This window comes from Marmota flaviventris, chromosome 11 (genome assembly GCF_047511675.1).
Source record: "Marmota flaviventris isolate mMarFla1 chromosome 11, mMarFla1.hap1, whole genome shotgun sequence".
Lineage (NCBI taxonomy): Eukaryota > Metazoa > Chordata > Mammalia > Rodentia > Sciuridae > Marmota > Marmota flaviventris.
This window is the reverse complement of record NC_092508.1, coordinates 88,534,766-88,555,508: the sequence shown is the minus strand read 5'-3', so window position 1 is coordinate 88,555,508 and position 20,743 is coordinate 88,534,766. Positions and strand designations below refer to the sequence as shown.

The window sequence follows — 20,743 nt, the reverse complement described above, 5'->3', positions numbered from 1 at the left end:
ATCATCTTACATGATCACAGTTATTAGGAAAGAGGGAAAAGAGGGTTCTGAATGGTCTCATATCAAGCTAGAAAATAACACCCATTATTTCTGATCAAAATTGATTGAAAAAACTTACTCACACGGAGTAGAGTCCTAAAATATTGCTCCAATCCAACCACAAAGGTCCCAGAAAGAACAGTCTTAACAGGTGTTAGAAAAGGAAATACACTGTGCCAGTCATTGATCACTACCATAAACAGCAACTTGGATATAGGGCTCATATTAAAAAGGGTGATTATAGAAGCTGGCATTTAAGATGAGTCCAAAGTGATGGGAAAAAAATAATCATGGAAGAAATTAAGGCAAAGAGCATACTAAACACAAGAAAGAGTAACTGCAAAGACCCAAAGCAGGAAATAGCTTTAATTTTCACAGAAAAATAAAAGAAGTGAATGGAAAAAGGTGGGTGAAATTAGATATGAGAGGCAGGTAGGGTAGAATCGTATAGGGATTTATTAACAACTATGAGAAGATAAATGGCATCTATTTTGGGGGGATTTTGAAACAAGACTAATGGAGATATAATTCAATATACATTATTTTCTTTGACTGCTATTTCGAGAAAAAATGGATTCATGAGTGGAAGTAGAGAGACCAGAAAATGGTTTTTGCTAGAATCCAGGTACAAAATGGAAAGTGGAGTTCCTGTCTTTGAAAAGATCATAGAATAGTGGGTACACAAGCAAATAGAAATGTTTGCAGCTGTAAAACTCTTTCAGAATGGAATGGTAGGAGAGAGTGCCATGAGAACACAGAGAGGAAAACCAGTCTGGAGCAGGGAGTTTATATGAGACATTCTTAGGACAAAAAGTCAGAAGAGAGTTTCTGGTTATGATTAAGAGTTAAGTCAGAAAGTATGTTAAATGAGAATGAAAGATTTTCTTATTAAAACTAGCTCTACTTACAAAATTGTATGCAGTGTGTCTGCAGAGGAAGGGAGAAAGAGAAAGACAGGAGAGCAAGACCTAGATCTTGAAAATAATTGTGTCTTATGCTAAATGATTTTGATTTAAATCTGAAGGCAACCAGGAATCAAAGACTTTCAGTTAGATTCTGATTTCTTAACTCACTAGGGAAAAAAAAAAATTCTCTTAAGATTCTTTAAATTTACAAAGGTTTATATAAATGTAAATTTGCTTAATGTATATATATATAAGCATACATATACATATTAAATATTTAATTTATTCAAACTATTGAAGTTCACTCTGATATGAGACTAGCATGCCTATACACACCCCCACACACACATTTTACACTTTTATATTTCTTCCCCCCTGTCTTTGCATCTCATTGTCTCACAATAAATTAAATTACAGTGGAATGAATCTGACATAACTTTCCTATGTATATATACATACATATATATATATATATATATATATATATATATGTGTGTGTGTGTGTGTGTGTGTGTGTGTGTGTGTGTGTGTGTATTCTATTGAATCTCACTATCATGTATATCCATAAGAAATTAATTTTAAAAAATATTTATGGTTAAATGATAGAAAGATCAGCAGAGCAGAGGGAAGGGAGGAAGTGGTGTGGGGAAAAGAAAGGAAGGAGAGGTCCTGGGGACTGAATTAGAACAAGATATATTCCATGCTTTTATAATTATGTTAAAATAGTTTCTATTGTCATGTATCACCAAAAAAACTTAAAAAGAAGAAGAAGAAGAAGAAGAAAATTAAAATACTTGAAATCTATTTCTCAATGTATTTCTTAGTTTTGGGTGGAAGTTAAGACGTTTAGGGAATGCTGTATTTATCTGCCAGAAAGCATTAAAATAAAGTCATAGAGTTTTATTTCTTCTTAACTTTCTTGCCAAATAAAACCAGCTTCTATTAACAGTTGTTGATTTTCCTCTGATGAAGAGCGACATTCCTCTGAGGAGCCTGTGATGACCATTCCAACCTGAGTTCCCAGCCTGTGTAGTTCCCCAGAGCCTCAGGTCCTAAGCTTCAGGGCTTGGAATGCAATCAATCTTTGTGATATGGCTCTCCCAACAGACTGCTAAAACGATGACTGTGTTTATATGTATATGCTCATGCTGTTTTACTGTTAAGTTTTCATATTGCTGATACTGGTTATATTTTTTAACTAATGCAATTTTATTGTACTTTTCCCCCTCAAGCTATTTAAACTAAGCATAGAATTTGGAAAATCTAATAAATAAATAAATACAGAGCCCTGGAGGAAATGTGGAAACTGATGGTGGAATCTATCCCAATATTTAAATGAATTCACTGTGACTAAATATTTGCAGTTGGAAGACTAGCAACTGTACAAAAACAAAAAGAATATTTTTCTCCTGAAGTTAAAAAAAAGAAAAAGAAAATCAGAACTGCAATATATATATATATATATATATATATATATATATATATATATATATATATATATATAATTAATGTATTTTTTTTCTTTCTTTCTTTCTTTTTTTTTTTTTTTTACTCTGAATACATTTTTGGATCAAAAGAAATGCTATAGTCCCCCTGACAAAAAATGGATAATAATGGTGCTAAAAATATGATGGGTTATTTAAATTGCAAGACAAATGGGGGGATCCTTTACTATTTTTTTAGCACACTTTATGCCTTGACTTGCCATTCATTGCACAGAACTCTTAAATGTAAAAGGCACTACATATTGCATGTGCAGGAAGCTTTTTGCATTTCATATAATAATCATGTGTCAATCTTTGCCCTTCCTAGATTTTCAATGAATCATTATGTATTAATAATTCTTACACCTATGGCAGCTATTTGCTGTAGATTTCTTCTCCAGACATTTTTCTCCAGTCCTGGCAGGACTGAGAAGCTGGTCTGGCAGCATAACAACAGCCTCATTTCACTTACAAACAGAATGTGGACATAACCTTTCCTGTTCCTGCCTCAGGGGTATCTTAATTTCCCCCTAACAAGTTTATGTACCCCTAGTTTCTAGAAATCTTCAAGAGACTGGCTCATTAAAACACCTCAGATTGTGAGCTAACTGGAAACTATACTTGAGTTGATGGGGGTATGCTGTTGTGCTCTTCTCCTCATAATGCACAATAAATTTCTCAGGGGATGCTGCCTCTGACTCTCAGAGGCTACTGTGATCTCTGCTATGATCTAACAACAAAGACATATGTGGGTCTTCCCTCTTAAATCATCTTGTTCTCATCCCACTGGACCTTGATATGGCTGTCTACAAGCCATCTGGACTTACCATTCTCACCTTCCTTCCTTTCCCCCACTTTCCAGGGAAAGTTTTATATTCTGCTTTCTATTCAAACAAACCCCTTTTCATATGTAGCCACCATATGAGATTATCTTAACAAAATGTTGGATGGGACCATTGAAACCATTTATTAGTATATGTGATTTAGTGATAAATTTAGTGGGGGCGAAAATTTAAAAAAAAAAAAAAACAGATTTAAACATGTCATGTTTACTGTTTGAGCCATTAAGAAAAGCTGAATAGAAGAAATGAAAACAATGCAAGGAGAACTATGCACAAATAAAATTATTTTCAGTGTTAACACATGGACACTCAAAATCTAAACATTGAAATGAGTTTCAATTTGGAGTAGCAAATATTCCCCTAGAAAGTTAATGTAAATTAAAATGTAATCTACATAAAATATTGGTTCTGCAAAGTGCTGTGGTACACACCTATAATTTCAGCTACTGAGTAGGCTAAGGCCAAAAGATCACTAGTTCAAGGCCAGTCTATGCAACTTAGGGAGATCCTGTCTCCAAATAACAATAAAAATGACTGGGAATATAGCTAAGTGGCAGAACATACCTGGGCTCAATCTCAAGTACCACAAAACAATAAAACAAAATACTGATGCAGTTTATTCAAATGTTAGGTTTTGGTACCTGGGCTCTACCATGAACATTTTCTTTAGAATCTAATTATCTTGGGAGTGATGAACCCTCACATTATCTAAACATAAGTGAACAGAATGAATTAATCTGTTTAATTAGTTGTGTAAAGTAATTGACAGTTTAATTTTCCCCTTATCATTTAAATTAACCAATCATCTTAATGGTTATGTTAAATACCAAATAATAAGTAAAAAAAAAAAAGTTTATATTTTACATCAGAATTTTTGGCTAGCCAGTATGCATGTCTTGCAGTAGGAAAATACTCACTAGAACAAACATCATCAACAACAACAAAGAAAACTGAAGAAAAGATAATACTTTCTAACTTGATCTTTATAAATAATGTAGGACATTGTTAGCAGAATATTCAACCAGAAAATAGATGGAGTTGGAGAATATCATGCTAAGACAATCCCCAAAAACAAAGGCCAAATTTTTTTCTCTGATACATGGATGCTAATTCACAGGAGGGCACTAGAGAAGAATACCTTTACTTTAGATTAGGTAGAGGGGAGTGAAGGGAGGGGAGGGGATACGGGGATAGGAAGAATAGTAGAATGAAACAAACATTATTACCATATGTACATATATGAATGCATGACTGATATGATTCTACAACATGTACAATCAGAAAAATGAGAAATTATAATCAATTTATATATGATATGTCATTCTATTGTCATGTATACCTACTTAAAACAAATGAAAATTTTAAAAAAGAATATGCAGATATGTGTGTGTGTTACAGATAATACCATTTAAAATTATTAAATATTTTTTTCTTACTTTGGCTCTTTCTTCAGTATAAATTTGATACTCTGTGAAAGATAGATGTAGGGTTATTCAAAATTACTGTTACTTCAGAATGTATGTCTACTTATATTCTCAATGAAGTTCAGTTAATTACAACCTGCAGACCATTCAAGTACTACCTGGTCTTTATGTATATGTTTTTATTGTATTTTATTTATAAGTTTTCTTAGAACACAGGTACACTTATTGACATACTGCCTCTGGCTGCTTTCATGCTAAAAGAACAGTGTTGGTACTTGCAATAGGCAAGGATTAAAATATTTTCTGTTGAATACTTTATAGAAATTGTTTGCCATTCTCTATTGTAAACTGTTCTAAATTTTGCTTGTGACTTAGAGAATCTTCTATTCATATATGGATATAAAAAAAATAATAGAAACATGCTGTCATGAAACATCTGATACCAGTGAATAGTCTATGCACAGTAAGTTCTGATGGTTTAAATGGATGATTTTAAGCAACAAAGTTGTTTCTGGAAAGGATTTGGATGCAAATAATGAGCAATTTCCTTTGGGAAGCCCATCTATTAAAAAATAAAAACCTATACCTCAGATAAGTACTAACAAAAAGTGAATAATCTGGCTATTACAGTAAAAGAAGATAATATCTAAATGAAAATTCAGGTAACATTTCATGTAAATAAGAAAACGAGTCCTGACAGTTTAAACAGGATTTGAGGGGATCTAAATACTATTTTTGGAAAAGGCAATATTACCATTGATAACTCCTTATTTGCACAAAATCAGGCATATCAGTCAATTACTGAAAGGTGAATTAATCATTTTACAATTTATCCATGTCCATCCTGTCCACAGTGTCCGAATGAAAGATAATGAAAATTAATTGAATTTTTTCCATTATTATTTTTAACTCTGTTAAAAGATTCAGACAACAAAATGAGATTCTTCATTATAATAAGGCCTTTTGTTACCTATTAATTTTAGTTGCTAATTATAACTTTTTAAAAAAGAGAAATTTCTCTGATGTCAAGGGGTATAACTGTTCTTTTTATACAGAAGATAAATTTATGTAGGAATAAGTATAACCCCATTTGTTAGCTATTTTCTGCATAGAAAAGGTCAAGATAATTAGCTTCTTCTTTTTTTATGAACCATTTTAATAGTTCCTTTTTAAAATTATATTTATCTGATTCTTTTTAATTTTCTTGAAAAGCACATTACAAGAAACATTACAGATTCTCAAAACAGGCCTTTTGTTATTAATTGAATAAAAATCCTTGAATTTTCCTTGTTCCTGATTTAACAGTTGTTTGCAGCATTAAGGTTTAAATGACCTTTGAAGAGCTATTTTGTTCTGGAAAAAAAAAAAGAGATTTCCTATGGATAAAATCCATTAATAATTAACATTGTTTGCATATCTGAGTATTAACATTTTCTAAAGAAAATCAATCTGCGAAAGAATAAAGTTAAGCCTGACAATATTTCATTGAAAATAGATACTATAGTTCTCTACAATTAGACAGCTTAAATTGACATTTATTTAGTTGCATTTTGTGAGGAAAGTCTATTGTTTTATTTAAAGTAAATAATCAAAAACGTTACAACAAAAGAGTATATGCATTTTTCTGAATCCTTAACATAATTTTTAATCCCCTAGAAGTTAAAGTCAATACTTCATCATTAAAACAATTTAGTTCCTGGAAATTAACAGCAGTTTTTTCTTCATCTGTTTGAGCAAAAATAAAATTGAAAGAGAATTCTAGAAATGTGATGGAATAGGAAACAACAGAGATACATGTTCTCAACTATACAACAACTGCCTAGCAAATTCTTTCTGGTATAACTTTTTAAATTCTGTGGCATATTGAAAACTCAGAACTCCTAAGGTAAGGCTTAAAAGGCTAATTGTGGTAAAATTTGGTCAATTTCAGCATAATAGTAGCTAAGAATTCTTCAAATCTCAGTCTTGTGGTAAATAATCATGTGTGTATTTCTAGAGCAGCTTGAACACATCTTTTACAATCCAAGGTTGGTAAAAAGGACATCATTCTCCAAATCTTGAAGAATCTGTTGTGATCACGTTCACTGATCTCAGCGGCTCAAAGAGGTGGCAGCCATTATTATCTTTGCTATTGTTTATAAGTCCCTCTCTCTCCAGCTAATGCAATTTTCAGAGGATTTAAATAACTGACTATCATTTTCCACATTTTCTTTTTCTCTTTTCTTTTTTGTGAACCATATATTAAAGATTAATATATTTAAGCACAATCACTTATATAGGAAAAATTAGGAAGTTATCATGGAAGCCCCAGGAAAAAGAACAAGATAAGAAAAGTTCTGATAAGAGCTTAAATTTGCCTCTCATTTTGATCTTTGATAGAAACAACATGTGCAAATAAACAAGCACACAAACAAAAATTTGGGACTTATGTGCACTATCAAGAGGAACAACAAACATTTTTCCAGAAAGAGAAGATAATTGGTGGAAGAGAGATTATTTGAAGAAATAATGAATGGAAACATTCCAAAGTGATGAAAGATATGAATATACATATTCAAGAACCACAACCAATTCCAACCAGAAGGAACACACAAAGACCTGCATCCAGATATAATTAAACTTAAAAAATCTAAAGCTAAAGAGCATCTTGCAACCAACAAGAGAGAAGAGACTGATCATACACAAGAGATCTTCACCAAGATTAATCATCAGATTTTTCATTAGAAACTTGGTAGTCAATAGATCATGTGGGCTAATCTATTGAAAGTACTAAAAAAAAAAATGTCAACCAAGATTCTGTATCTAAAAATGCTGTCCTGTTAAAATAAAGGAGAAATTAAGATCTTCCTATATTAAGGGGGAAAAAAAGAAAAAAGACCAAGGGAGTTCATTTGTGTTACACCTGATTTGCAAGAAATCCTTGAGGGAGTCTTGCAGGTTGAAATGAAAGAGCACTGGACAGTAACTCAAAGCTGCTTGAAGAAAGAAAGTTATACATAAAGGTGAACATGTGAGTGATTATAAAGTCTAGTATTACTTCAATAGTGGGCTACAATTGCATTTTGCTTTCTAGAGGATTTTAGAGACACATAATTTTTAAAAAATATAATTAATGGTTGAAAAGCTTATATTATTGCAACTATTGTTTAGAAAATCACATTTTGTTTTCTATACAACTTAAAAGACCAATGTATTTAAAATTATTAATTTATATTTTAGATACACATTAAAAATGTACATCAACAACTGAAAGCAGTGGGACAGAGATGGAAACAATCAGTGTGTGTGTTATTAAGTTTAACCAATATAAATCCAAATTTAAGTTTTATAACTTTAGGTTGTTCAGCATGATTCTCATAAAAATTAAAAAAAAAGGTAATATCTATAATATTTACACAGAAGAAAATGAGAAAAAGGAATTGAAATGCTTTTTCTGTCTCACACACACACAAAAACTAAATAGAAGAAGACAGGAATTGTGAGTCAAAGAAAGCTATAATGTGTATTTTTAAAAAAGCATTTCTTATTTATCTATCAGCTTTAAAAAGTAAAAACAATATTACCAAATGCTACAACATGGACAAATCTTTGGTCATTATAAGTAAAATATTTCAGTCATAAAAAGACAAAACTTATTCTGCTTACAGTAGGCATTTAGCATAGTCTCAAGCACAGAAACAGAAAGCAGAATGGTGGTTTTTCAGTGGCAAAAGGAAGGAGGAATGTGGAGTGAACATTTAATGGATAAGGTTTCAGCTTTGCAAGATAAAAAGACTTCTATAAAAGGTGGGCAGCTATGCTTCTGGAACCTGAAATATACTTAGTAATACCGAAATGCACATTTAAAATAGTTAAGACAGTAATTTTGTGCTATACATATCTTATCATGATAAAAATTAAAAAAGAGAGTTTCTTTAGAATATTTCAAACAAAACAGATGACTGAATGTGACAATATACAATAATACTTGGTATTTTATTTTCTATATGGTAAGGATTAAACTCTCCTGTTAAACACCTGATGGTTGAGCTGAGATGGGATATCATATAGGTTGATATCATACAAAGTTGAGAGTCAAAATATGTTGATTTCAATTTCTGTTCTTTCCACGAATAAATACATCATACATGTTTTCAGTTATAAGTTATGTTTTTCTGTTTGTTTGTTTTGTTTTGGTTTTTGCTACCGTGATTTGTAGTCAGGGACACTTAATCACAGCGCCACATCCCCAGTCCTTTTTTGTACTTTATTTAGACAGAGGGTCTCACTGAGTCATTTAGTGCCTCACTTTTGCTGAAGCTGGCTTTAAATTTAGAATCCTCCTGCTGCAGCCTCCCAAGCCTCTGGGATTACAGGTATGAGCTACTGCACCCAGCTACAAGTTAGGTTTCGATAGCTATTCTGAGTGTAGCCAGCCTCCCTTGGTAGGATATAGGTGTCTTTTTAGTCAAGGAGAAATGACAAAATTTCCTTGGTCTTTCACAAATAACTTAGCATGATCATTTAAATTCAAAATCACACCTAAATATGTACGTATAGTTCAAAGCCCACAGTCTCAATATCTCTCATAGTATATTGGATGCAACCACATCAATGTTTATAGCAGCACAATTCACAATAGCTAAATTGTGGAACCAATCTAGATGCCCTTCAGTAGAATAATGGATAAAGAAAATGTGATATATATATATACATACATATACACATGGAATATTACTCAGCATTAAAAGAAAATAAAATCATGGCATTTTCAGGTAAATGGATGGAGTTGGAGAATATAATGCTAAGTGAAGTTAGTCAATTCCAAAAAATCAAATACCAAATTTTTTTGTGATAATAAGGATGCTGATTCATAATGGGGTTTGGGAGGTGGAGCATTGGAAGAACAGATGAACTCTAGATGAGGCAAAGGGTAGGGAGAGGAAGGGAAAGGGTGTGGGGGTAGGAAAGATGGTGTAATGAGATGGACATCACTACCCCAAGTATATGTATGAAAGCATGAATGGTGTGACTCTACTTTTTTGTACAACCAGAGACATGAAAAATTGTGCTCTATATGTTAATATGAATTGAATCACATTCTGCTGTCATACATAACAAATTAGAATAAATAATTTAAAAAAAAAAACATGGTCCAAATACAAATTCAACTAAATGGAGGTAAAACAATTTTGAGTAACTTGTAGATTATATAAAAGAATCCATTTGACCTTAACTCCAAAAACAACTTCCTGTGAGTAGTTTATGGGATATGACAATCAAAGAGAGAAAGAATGTTAAAAAAAGAAAAGAATATTATCAACTCTTTCTAGGGAGCAGAGCAGTATATTTTTGTTGTTATTATTATATAATCATAAGATTTTATATAGCTGAGCTCTTTCCTCATTTATATAATAAAAGAATTAAACTAAATGATGTTTTGATTTTTTTCCAGCTTCCTAAATTTTCTGAGTCTATAATGTAGATAAAAATGGTTTTGGGGTTACTGAAGAAATTGCTTGCATTAGGGTTCATAACTACAAGGAAAATTTCCAGAATCCACTTGATTGAAGTGAATTGTGAAAGGTAAAGAAGAAAAGAATGAAAAAGAGTTACAGTCAGAATTATTGTGACTATTTGACATAATAGCCAAATTCCCTTATAGTACCCATTTGTGAAATCTCATTAGAATGTTTTGTAGAAAGGAGAATGGTCTTTCCATTTTCTCAAATTTAAGTGAACCTGAGTATGCAATTCAGAGCAAGATATTAATTACTTGGAAATCATACAAATATCTATTTTAGAAAAAAGACATTATATTTCATAGTTAAAGAAACAGACGGTTATAGTAATATAGGGGACATAATCCTTATGTGGAACCCCTGCTACGTAATCCTGAGCAAGTATCTTAACCTTTCTGAATAGTAGTTATTTTGATGATTGAATGAAGTAACATGTGAAGTACCTGATAATTAGTGGGTCAACAACATGTGTTAATTCCCTTTTATTCCCTACTTTATCACTAAGGTAATTTCCTCTCTGGGATTTGCTAAACAACAGTTACCTAAAGATCTAAAATTTACTACCAATTTGTCAGAAAGGACCTCAACAAAAAGAAATAAACAGTAACAAAAGATAAATGAGATATCTTTTCAATGTTATTTTATTGATTCCAGAGGTGAGATTGCCAATATTTATTCAATAAATGAATATCATTACATTGTACTGACAAATGTGAATTACCAGATCAGTACACTTAGACTTGTACATTATTATGAAAAAAAATTAGGATCTTGGGTTAAGGCAAGGAAATAGAAAATAAATTACCTGACATTTAAGGACTAGAATATGATCATATTATCAAATTTTGAGTCAAGAAATAAACTCATTCATTCAACAATTATTCCTTGTGTATTTAATAGTGTGCTTGTCTATGAAAATATGAAGATGAGATTATTCTAGTCTCTTAAATCTGGGAAGAAGCAAGCAGTGAGGCAAATGAAGGAAAGAGGATAGAGAGCAATAGAACAGATGAAATTTTAAAAGCAGGAGCAAACACAAATAGCTAAAGCAGAAGAATATGAACATGTGTGAGTATTGATATGAATAATACTATACACTTAACTGCCTAATGGATTTGGAAACATAAACAAAAAGTCAATACGTACTTAATTTTGAATTTGCTTTTAAACTGTATTGCCATGTAAATAAATGATCATATATGTGTCAGCATTCCTTATCTTGTTTCAATTACTCCAGCAGGCAATATATATTTCTTTTTTAGACAATCAAACAGTAAGCCTAACAATTACACAACAATGACAATAAGCCAGGGTCAGATGTCCTTTAAAAATACAAAATACAAATATTTGAGTATTATTAAAGTTGCTTTTTAGGAAAAAATTACAAATTTTAGGCAAAATGTAATTTAGGGAAACCTGTTTCCTTTTATATCAAGTCTATGCTGAATTATTTGGGATACATTTTTACAACAATTTCTGTATGTAAATTTTCTTAGGGGAATAGCTGTCTAAAAATATTGAACAATTTGCATATGCTTACATTAGAAATATCTTTTTCCAGGTGTGAAATATAGTTATTTACCCAAAAATGTATAAGAATGGAAATTATCATAATTCAAATGAATTAAACCGTCAAACTGAGAATAAATTAATTCTGTGTATTTGGTATTTTATAGATGTGACATATGCACAGAGTATTCTTCATTTTACTATTCTAGCTAGAGAATTAGAGATTTGTACAAAAAAAGACTGACGTATCACCTTAGCTTTATTCTTGATGTTCTTAGTGATGAAACCACCTTTTGATAAGAACCTTTCAACATATACACAAATGTTCAGGTGAGCTCTAGAAGCAGTTCACTCTTCTAGAGAGTCCAGACATGCTAATTTTCCCACTTAGAAAACTATTCACCCAGTAACTTAAAACAAAGGGAAGGGGTCACTACAGAAATAGGTAGCAACTAGAGGATTCAGAACCAGAAATAAACAAGAACTAAAATGAAAGGCAAACACTGAAACAAAGGAAGGAACTAACTTGATACGGATTGTCTTTCTATTCTACCTTTACATGTTGTCTCCCCCCACCCTTTCCCTCTATGGGTGGGTGAGGGTATAACAGTTAGTTTTTGAAAACTTAATACTTTACGAAAACATTGTTCTCTTTGCTTATAATGAAGTTTAAGAATAAGAATAAAGAACAGCAAAAAAACTAAGAGGGAAAGAAATGGGAGAACATCATTAAGGCATAGACTATGCACTTAAGAGTTTCTCAGGTACTCATCATACTCATGACTAAACCCTGATCATCACTATAGAATTTCTTCCTTTTTGAAAGTAATGTTGGAAAGAATGTAAATTGCATAGGGATATTCTATGAAGGAGATTGTATATGGACTGCTCTATTTACTGGTTTCTCCTGCTTCTTTACTATTTAAAATCAATTCAAAAATATTTTTACCCTTTTGCAGACCATTCTAGTTTAGAGACTGCACCATATGCGCTGGCTGCCCAGGCAGTGTAGAGCAAAATGCTGAGCAATCATGTTGTGGATTTGATCCGTTCTGACAACCAGCCCTGAAACTCAAGCCAGAAACCCCTGATCTTTCTTCCTCCCACAGCAGTTTGGGGACTGCTTTATATGACTAATTATATCAAATTATATCAAATACTTCACCTGGGCAATGGCCTCACAAATCCTGGATGTGCAGATGACTTTCCTTACCAGCTTTAACATTTCAATGTGTTATCATTGTTTTATGACCTCTATCTCAGAATATATAATCTAAATAATGGTGGACAAACATATTTAAATGATCTTTGAAATAATTTGGATTGTCTTATATTAAAATCAGAATGTTTCCTTTTATTGATTTTGTACCTTTTATCCACCTCATGTAGAATATTTGATTAGGGAATCCTAATGCAATTTAATGTTTGATAAACAGAAATTGGTTCAAGAATTTGCCTTCATTCATTGCTTGAAATGTGTCCAACAATCACGTAGAATATCCTCATGATTTCCTTAGTGTTTTACCACAATGACAAAATAAATGTCTGGCATTCTCATTCACAGTCTATTCTTAATAGTAATATGTTACTGAAATTGAGGTGCTTTGAAGAGGAAGACCATTGACATTACAGTGCCACTGCACCTATAATACAAACTGAAAAACTACAGAGCCACAAGGGGGCATGCCATTCATTTGGGACAATCATGGGCTAAGACAATCTTTTTAAAATTTCATAATGTTCAATGAACAATTTTAACTTACAGATAAATACATGTAGGAGAGAGGGATGAGATCTCAAAAGATGTACATAAATTAACTTTGGGGCAATCTATCTTTCACAGCATATTATAGGGTATTGCCAGCAGGTCACAGATGCACACCCTATGAGGAGCCTAAAAAGACATCTGTGAGGAGGGGAAAATGAAGTTTAAATTGTAATGTAGTAATAAATAGAAACACCCTTCAGATGACTGTTCCAAATATCTTTTAAAAGAAGGAAAAAATGTTCTATGTACATTTTCTTTTGCGATGACAAATTAATTATAAGTAAAATATTCTAGCTCACATATACTCAAGGAACAAGTAAACGAAGAGAGAAGGGACATTGAAATGAAGAGAGAAGAAAGAAAACAAGAGAGAGAGGACATGAGCTTATTACATTAAGAAGATTAAGAGACATAATTTTAAATAGTAGCTTGATCTATAATTCATAACTTTTCTGATTTTTGAATTAAAATTGAATTCAAATATGTTCATGCTAAATCTTATATATCACAAAAAATTCTTAGTCATTTTTTGTTTTCATTATAATTTCTATTATATCCACTTAGTCTAGTAAAGACATGAGCCAAGTCATGACCATTAACCATGAGGACATGTATCTCCTTGATTCCTGGCTCAGGGTCATTATTTAGCTGCATTTGGATATTTGTTATGATTCTTATAACCCAGGTCATACATATAAAATCAAAATTAAACAGCATATTTTAACATAAGTACTCAGGACATCCAAGTAACATAATATTCAACAATATCTTTTAAACTAAATCACTTGGGAAATTCACATAAAAATCAAGCTTAGCCTTTAAAAATTTATTTTATGTCAATAATAACTTTAATAGCCACTGATTCCAAAATGTACAGTTTAGAGGGGTGAGAAATAAAAGAAGACAAAAAGAAACCATGAAAAAGAAAATAATTCAGAAACCTTCCATCACATAGGTTGTTAAGTACTTGCAGAAGACAGATATATTTCCTTGAGAAGCACTTTGAAAATTCATGCTCTTTTCCTATGATCACAGAGTCTACGATTTCCCCATGCCACCATTTTAAATAATTAACTTTTATTTGCAAGCTAGGTTTTAAAACTAAACAAGGTCCATGTTTTGAAATCATTTCCAATTATCTCTTAGTATGGGATAAATATTTGTGAAATAAATGAAAAAATAAATAAAAGTATTTTAATTTCTTACAGAAGAAATTTTCTTTCAAAGATAAAACTTGTTGCATGGTAGTATAACAAATAAATGGCTTTCTCTTGTGATTATTTCCAGTGTTATTTCTAACTTATTAACATGCACTCTGCCTGATTAAACTTTGCATAGTATTATCTCCTAATGACAGGGTCAGCCTCCTCATGGCTAGGCTGAAGGCATGGGCATGATTTCCTTCTTCTCTTAGCTTGCATTCTACAAGGTCGATACTTGGAAATACATATCCATTTAATATAGGATTATTTAAAATCTTAAGGAATAAATTTGGTGTGAAAATGAAAACAAAATTTTCTCTTTCTTGTTCTTTTTTTCCTTTTGGGAATGGTTTTAGCATTCAAAAAAAGGAAAAAAAATAATAAGGGTCTAATAAATATATGAAGTCAAGATAAAAGATATTGACACGAGAAACCTGAGAGGAAAAAAAAAAACATAAAAAAAGTTAAAGAGATTAGCAAATCATTTTACAAAGTTCCTCATGTGTGTTTTAATCTGATGAGCAATTCATCATTTACATGATGAATTACAGATGAATAATAATTTATTCTGAAGTACTGTGTGTGTGTGTGTGTGTGTGTGTGTGTGTGTATCAGCTTAGAATGAGATTTCGTAAGTTCAAAAAATTACTAACCTTCTTTGGTACAATTGACTTGGGTTTCATCACTGAAGTCCCCACAGTCATTGTCACCATCACAGGCCCAATGGCCTGGGATACATCTGCCACTGGCACATCTGAACTGGTGATCAAAACAAGAGTAAACACAGCCTTCCTCATCACTCCCATCGCCACAGTCATCATCTGGAAAAGAAGACAAGACGCAACAGCAGGTAGTGAAAACAGATCCAGAAAGAAAAGCTTTCCTTATACCTAACTTTTACTTTCTGAATGGAATTTGCTTTTTGCTTTTGAAAAAGGAATGATGTTTAGTTAGTCATCAATCTGTACCATGAACAGTGAGAGAATTATTTTCATCTTTATAACAGTATTGTTTCTCTTCTGTTATAACATCAACTGCTAAACTCAAAGAGGAAAAAAAAATGATGGATTTTGAAGCGTAATTTTCATTTTATTCAGAAATAACTAAGCATTAACTGAATATGAAGCACAAACCAAAGGGATATTGATGATCATAGCAATTTAATGAAATGATACAAAGAGTGATATAATTATTGTGTAAAGTCATAATTTAAGACTATAATCCTTATCCTGCAGGGTTCATAGCTGTGTTTCTACTCAATTCCTTTCCATTCTCCAACAGGAGAACTTACATGCACTTTTCCCCCACTACCTACTGTGCCTGTGTTTCTGCCTGGAAATTGCCATGTACTATCATTAGAAATTATTTATTTTCTCTATTAGTAAACATTTCAAGAGGGAGGGGAGAGGAATATGAAAAGAATTAAATTAAACTGAATGGCTGAAAATGCATTGACTCATATGTAATTGATTTTTGTGTATTTGGAATAATTCAGCATAATGTATACAACTAAGTATAAGGAAAAAATATCACTTGTGCATTAAGAGCAAGGTGACAGTATTGAGACCATCTGGATAGATCCATAATAATTTATAGGATACTCCATCCTGAGGTCACATATGATTTGGGAACCTGAATTGTCCAGGTTATGTTCTTGTCTCCTTCACCTCATGTTGATCAATTTAGAATATATCCAATGTAATATCTGAAAATAATCTCTATAATAGTCTCATGGGACAAATTCTGGGCTCCATTATTCTTAATGCTAATTCCCACTGATGCTCTCTAACCACTCATCTTAACCATTTTGCTTGATGTGCAGGCTTCTCTTACAAACCGTCTCTGAAGGAAGCCAGGCAACTCAGACCACCAGCTTCCAAGTAAATCAGTGGTGTACAGTGAACATTTGGTACTTGCCAGAATCGCAGTGCCATTTGCTGCTAATGCATCTTCCACTTTTGCATATAAATTGAGTTAGGGGCTCACAAGTTGGGAATTCTGTAAAAAACATAAAAGAATCCAATAGGAAACTGGTCATTGACTTTTTTTTTTTTTTTACTTAATTCATGTCTTCTTAATGCAATCAGAACTCCTCTCCCATTCTTTACAAAGGCACAGATGAAAGAGTGGATAAACAATTATAGTGACTGTAACTTCCTCAGGACATAGGATACACATCCTTTTAATATCTTTTAAATGAGTACTTTCCAGTACTGAAAGCCTAGGAGAACCATTTGATGAAGGATCATTTAGATTCATTATACTGCAGGATAAATGAATAGATGTCAACTCAGTGTATGAAAGTACTCAACCCTCTCTCATTGAAAAATAGCAGATAAAAAGTGCTGCATGTTGGTGCTGCAAAGTAATGTGTTTATACCTCTTCAACTGACAAAAGTTTTTAATTGAGAAAATCCAAGGAGTACAGTCAGGTTTAACACTGACCTCTAAGAGATGTGATATCCATATTATAAGGTAAAAGTAAAAAAAAAAAAAAAAAAAAAAAAAAACAACTTACTAAAATCAACTACATAGACACTGTAAATGTGAATTGTGAGTGTAAAGAAAAAAGAAAAAAAAAACCTGAAAGAAGAATTAAATTTCAAAATAAATTTTTATACAATTACATCATAAGACTGATTACATTAATTAACATTTAGATAATTATAACAGTAAAAGTCATGGAATTATCATAAAATATTTTAAAGAGATAATTAGCCAATTTAAAGTATTCCTAAGTCTAAAGAAATTTAGACTAATTTAAAGTTCCATAATAAGATCTGATAATCAAGATCACTTTTAAAGGAAAGGTGATGTCGATCAGAGAAAAATATAATTACTCAACACATCTAAAACATTTGGAGTAGTACTATTTCCCAGGAGAGAAATTTATTCTATTGAATATATGGAAAAAATTTTTATCTAAAATTTTGTAAATTGCTTAATACCAGACCTTTTAGCTCCCAGGAAAATATGCATGAAATCATAATTTCTCATATACCTGAGCTCATTTAACAGATATTAAAAGAAAAGAAAAATAAATTCCATTATTTCATTGATATAAAGCCAGAAGAAAGTGATAAGAAATGCTATTTCTCTGACAACTGAAGCCAATGACATTTTATGTGAAGTATTTTGTTTTTCTCTTTAGGAACTAATGTAGCACAATGATTCCACTATTATGTGCACAAATAAAATTTCAATCCACAAAAAGATTGAAATTTTATTTGTGTACATAATAGTGTATTAAAAACAAATTATCTTTTAATTTACAATGTTTCAAATGATACTAACTTATGCTAATTTATAGCTACTGATATAAATATTATCGGGAGGCTAACTTCAAAAAATGATGATATAATTGAAAAAGAAGATAGTGAACTTTGAATCATATAATATATTTGATAGAAGGAAACAGACCATAAATATCTTCAAACTTTATTATGTAGACTGTCTCAGAGCTATCTAAAATAGCCGATGGCTGAGCAGGCTGGACTTTACTGCCCAAAATTCTTCAGGCACATCTATTCACTGCCTATCTATGAATCTATATATCTATTATCTACTATTTATGTATGTATCTATCTACAGTTTTAAATTTTTTAAATTTTGAGCATAATTTGGAGAAAAATATATTTAAAAATGTATTTTTCAGGTTTAAAACCATAACAATCAATGATTATGTCCAATCATTTTAGTCTCAAGGCAGTAAAACTCAGAATTAGGCCTGAGTAGTGTGATAGATATCTCCTTATCAAAAAACAGGCCTAAGAATTCACATCTTCAAACTCTCCATCCACTTCTCTTTCTATATATTCTATTGCAAATTTCATTTGTCATTTGTTTGTGTGCCTAAACTATTTTACTCTATCCATATTTTGAGCATAAATTATAAGCAGTAAACATTTTTCATTGGTTATTTATCACTTCCTTACTAGAAAAAATGTGTCTTTATCATTATTTTTGTACTTTGTTTACAAGTTTTTGTATATACCAGATACTTTTTCATAACTTTACAATTCTGGACATTTCTATTATTTATAAGGTTTTTGATCTTTAAATTATAAAACACTATGAATTTTTTTTTCGGGGGGGAGATACTAAGAGCCTAGTTATATCCTACCACTGAAGTACATCCCTAATCCTGTATATTTTATATTAAGTCAGGGTCTCCCTAAGCTGCCCAGGTTGGCCATGAACCTGTGATTTCCCCCTTGCTCAGCTTCTTGACTCCCTGGGATTAAATCATATGCCATTTCACCAAGCAATTTTATTTTTATAGAGTAGATTGTACCAAGATTGACACAATCATTTTTGCCATACATTTTTGGGGCTATCCTGATCATTTCTTTTTATGGGTTGGAGACTTCATATAGTGTTTCAGGAAGTTGTTCTGTTCAAAATTAGGTTATGGAACACTTTCCTAATACTTTAAACAACAAGGCACATCAGTGATGAGATCATCAGGAAATACGAATTTTAAATGACATTCCTGCAAGCCCTCTAGAATGATTTGCATTTTCACCTTAAAAACTATGATTTTTTTTGAGTTAAAAACATATTTAAATTATAGTTCTTCCAATTCACAAAACACTGAAATTAATATTTATTGGAATTAATAAAAAGAGGAGCAAATCACTTTTGCAAGATCAAGTCAAGGAAACATCTTGTATAATATTCTTAAAGTAATAAATTAAAATCAGAGGTGTGAATATTTATACACATTCCTAAAGTAATGAAACAACAAGGCAGATTTGGAGCCCTCAAGCAGACTGGAAAAAGAGAATTCCCTAGGATAACCAGCATTGGTAGCAGTGAACAGACTTCAGATGTAAGTGTCTAACTTATGCAGTTGATAAGTTTCTATTGCTTCACAAATAACATGACGGGAAAGTGCTTGCTCATTCCAGATTTAGTAGATATGACATCCTGGATTACCTGCTTTTATATATATTCAAAAAAGTAATTTCTTTGTGTAAGTTTGTATTAGAGTATATCCATCTAAAGTACTGATTTATGAATGGAAATGTTTCTAAAACTAAACAAATATTTATTGAGTTTTATGATTACCAAAGTAATGTCTTGATATATAAATTTTAAAATAAATTGAAATTTTTGAAAACCAGACAATGTCATCAGGACCAAAATATTATTCAAATGAAAAGGGAATAAGAATGTTCACTTTGATGATGAAGTTAAAAGGGAGGCAAAGGTGTCTACTTAGAAATCTAACAAATATTCTGTTACAGAAGGAGATGTAGTAGAAAGACCAGTAAAAGACCCAAGGCACAATTTAATCAATACTTTCAAGAATTATTTCTTTTAAGATAATGAGGACTTATACTTTTTTCAAGAGTCAAAAGAAATATTGTACAAAATATGTCCTTTCTTAGATTAAATAATAAGAGTTTAGTGTTTAGAAGCTTTACTGTGGCATGAATTAGGAAATGTCAACAAGATATCAGGTTATGACTCAAATAAGTAAGCAACAAAATGCAGACTTACAACATGATGAGATACATTTTTTTTTAAAAAAGTAATGTTATTATATCTTTGGAGACTTATAATGCATTAATTCACATTTTTTTCAATCTAGTCATATCAAGCAGCATCAAAATTTCTACTAGAGAAAATAAATCATCCTAAGCATCTGGAAACTTCTGAAACTTGGTGAAACTTCACTGGCTGAGAAATTTTTCATGTTAACTTTAAGACTGTTTATAACTGTTAGATTCTAACTCTAAAAATCAGCCAAAACATAAACTGGGAATTAACTCTCAATAAGTAAAAAATTCTCAGGATGAAAAAAAAAAAGGATCTTGAATGCAAAAAACCTTCAATACATCTCTTAGAAGAAACATACCTTCTGTTGCATGTACATAATACAAATGTGTTATTAAACAACTATACATCATATCTCATTATTTTTTCATGATACTTAAATTACACAATTTCTCTTCTCAACTTTATATTCTGATCTAGCTTTAAGGACCAAAATGCAAATTAATATGTAGAAAAAAAATGGGAAGAAGAGAAAAGGAGAGGGCAAATTACTAAAAAGAATGAAGA

The 20,743-nt window shown here is 31.4% G+C and overlaps 1 protein-coding gene across 1 annotated transcript in view; it reads right to left on the bottom strand.

Moving 5' to 3' along the window:
- The window catches only part of Lrp1b (LDL receptor related protein 1B), a 1,514,976-nt gene that overhangs the window by 691,441 nt on the left and 802,792 nt on the right, over positions 1-20,743 (bottom strand). Inside the window, exons 19-20 of the mRNA XM_071619306.1 lie at positions 16,592-16,672; positions 15,328-15,495 (exon numbers count right to left, since the gene is read on the bottom strand). Coding sequence (XP_071475407.1) covers positions 15,328-15,495; positions 16,592-16,672 — 249 coding nt within the window. The remainder of the gene's footprint in view (positions 1-15,327; positions 15,496-16,591; positions 16,673-20,743) is intronic.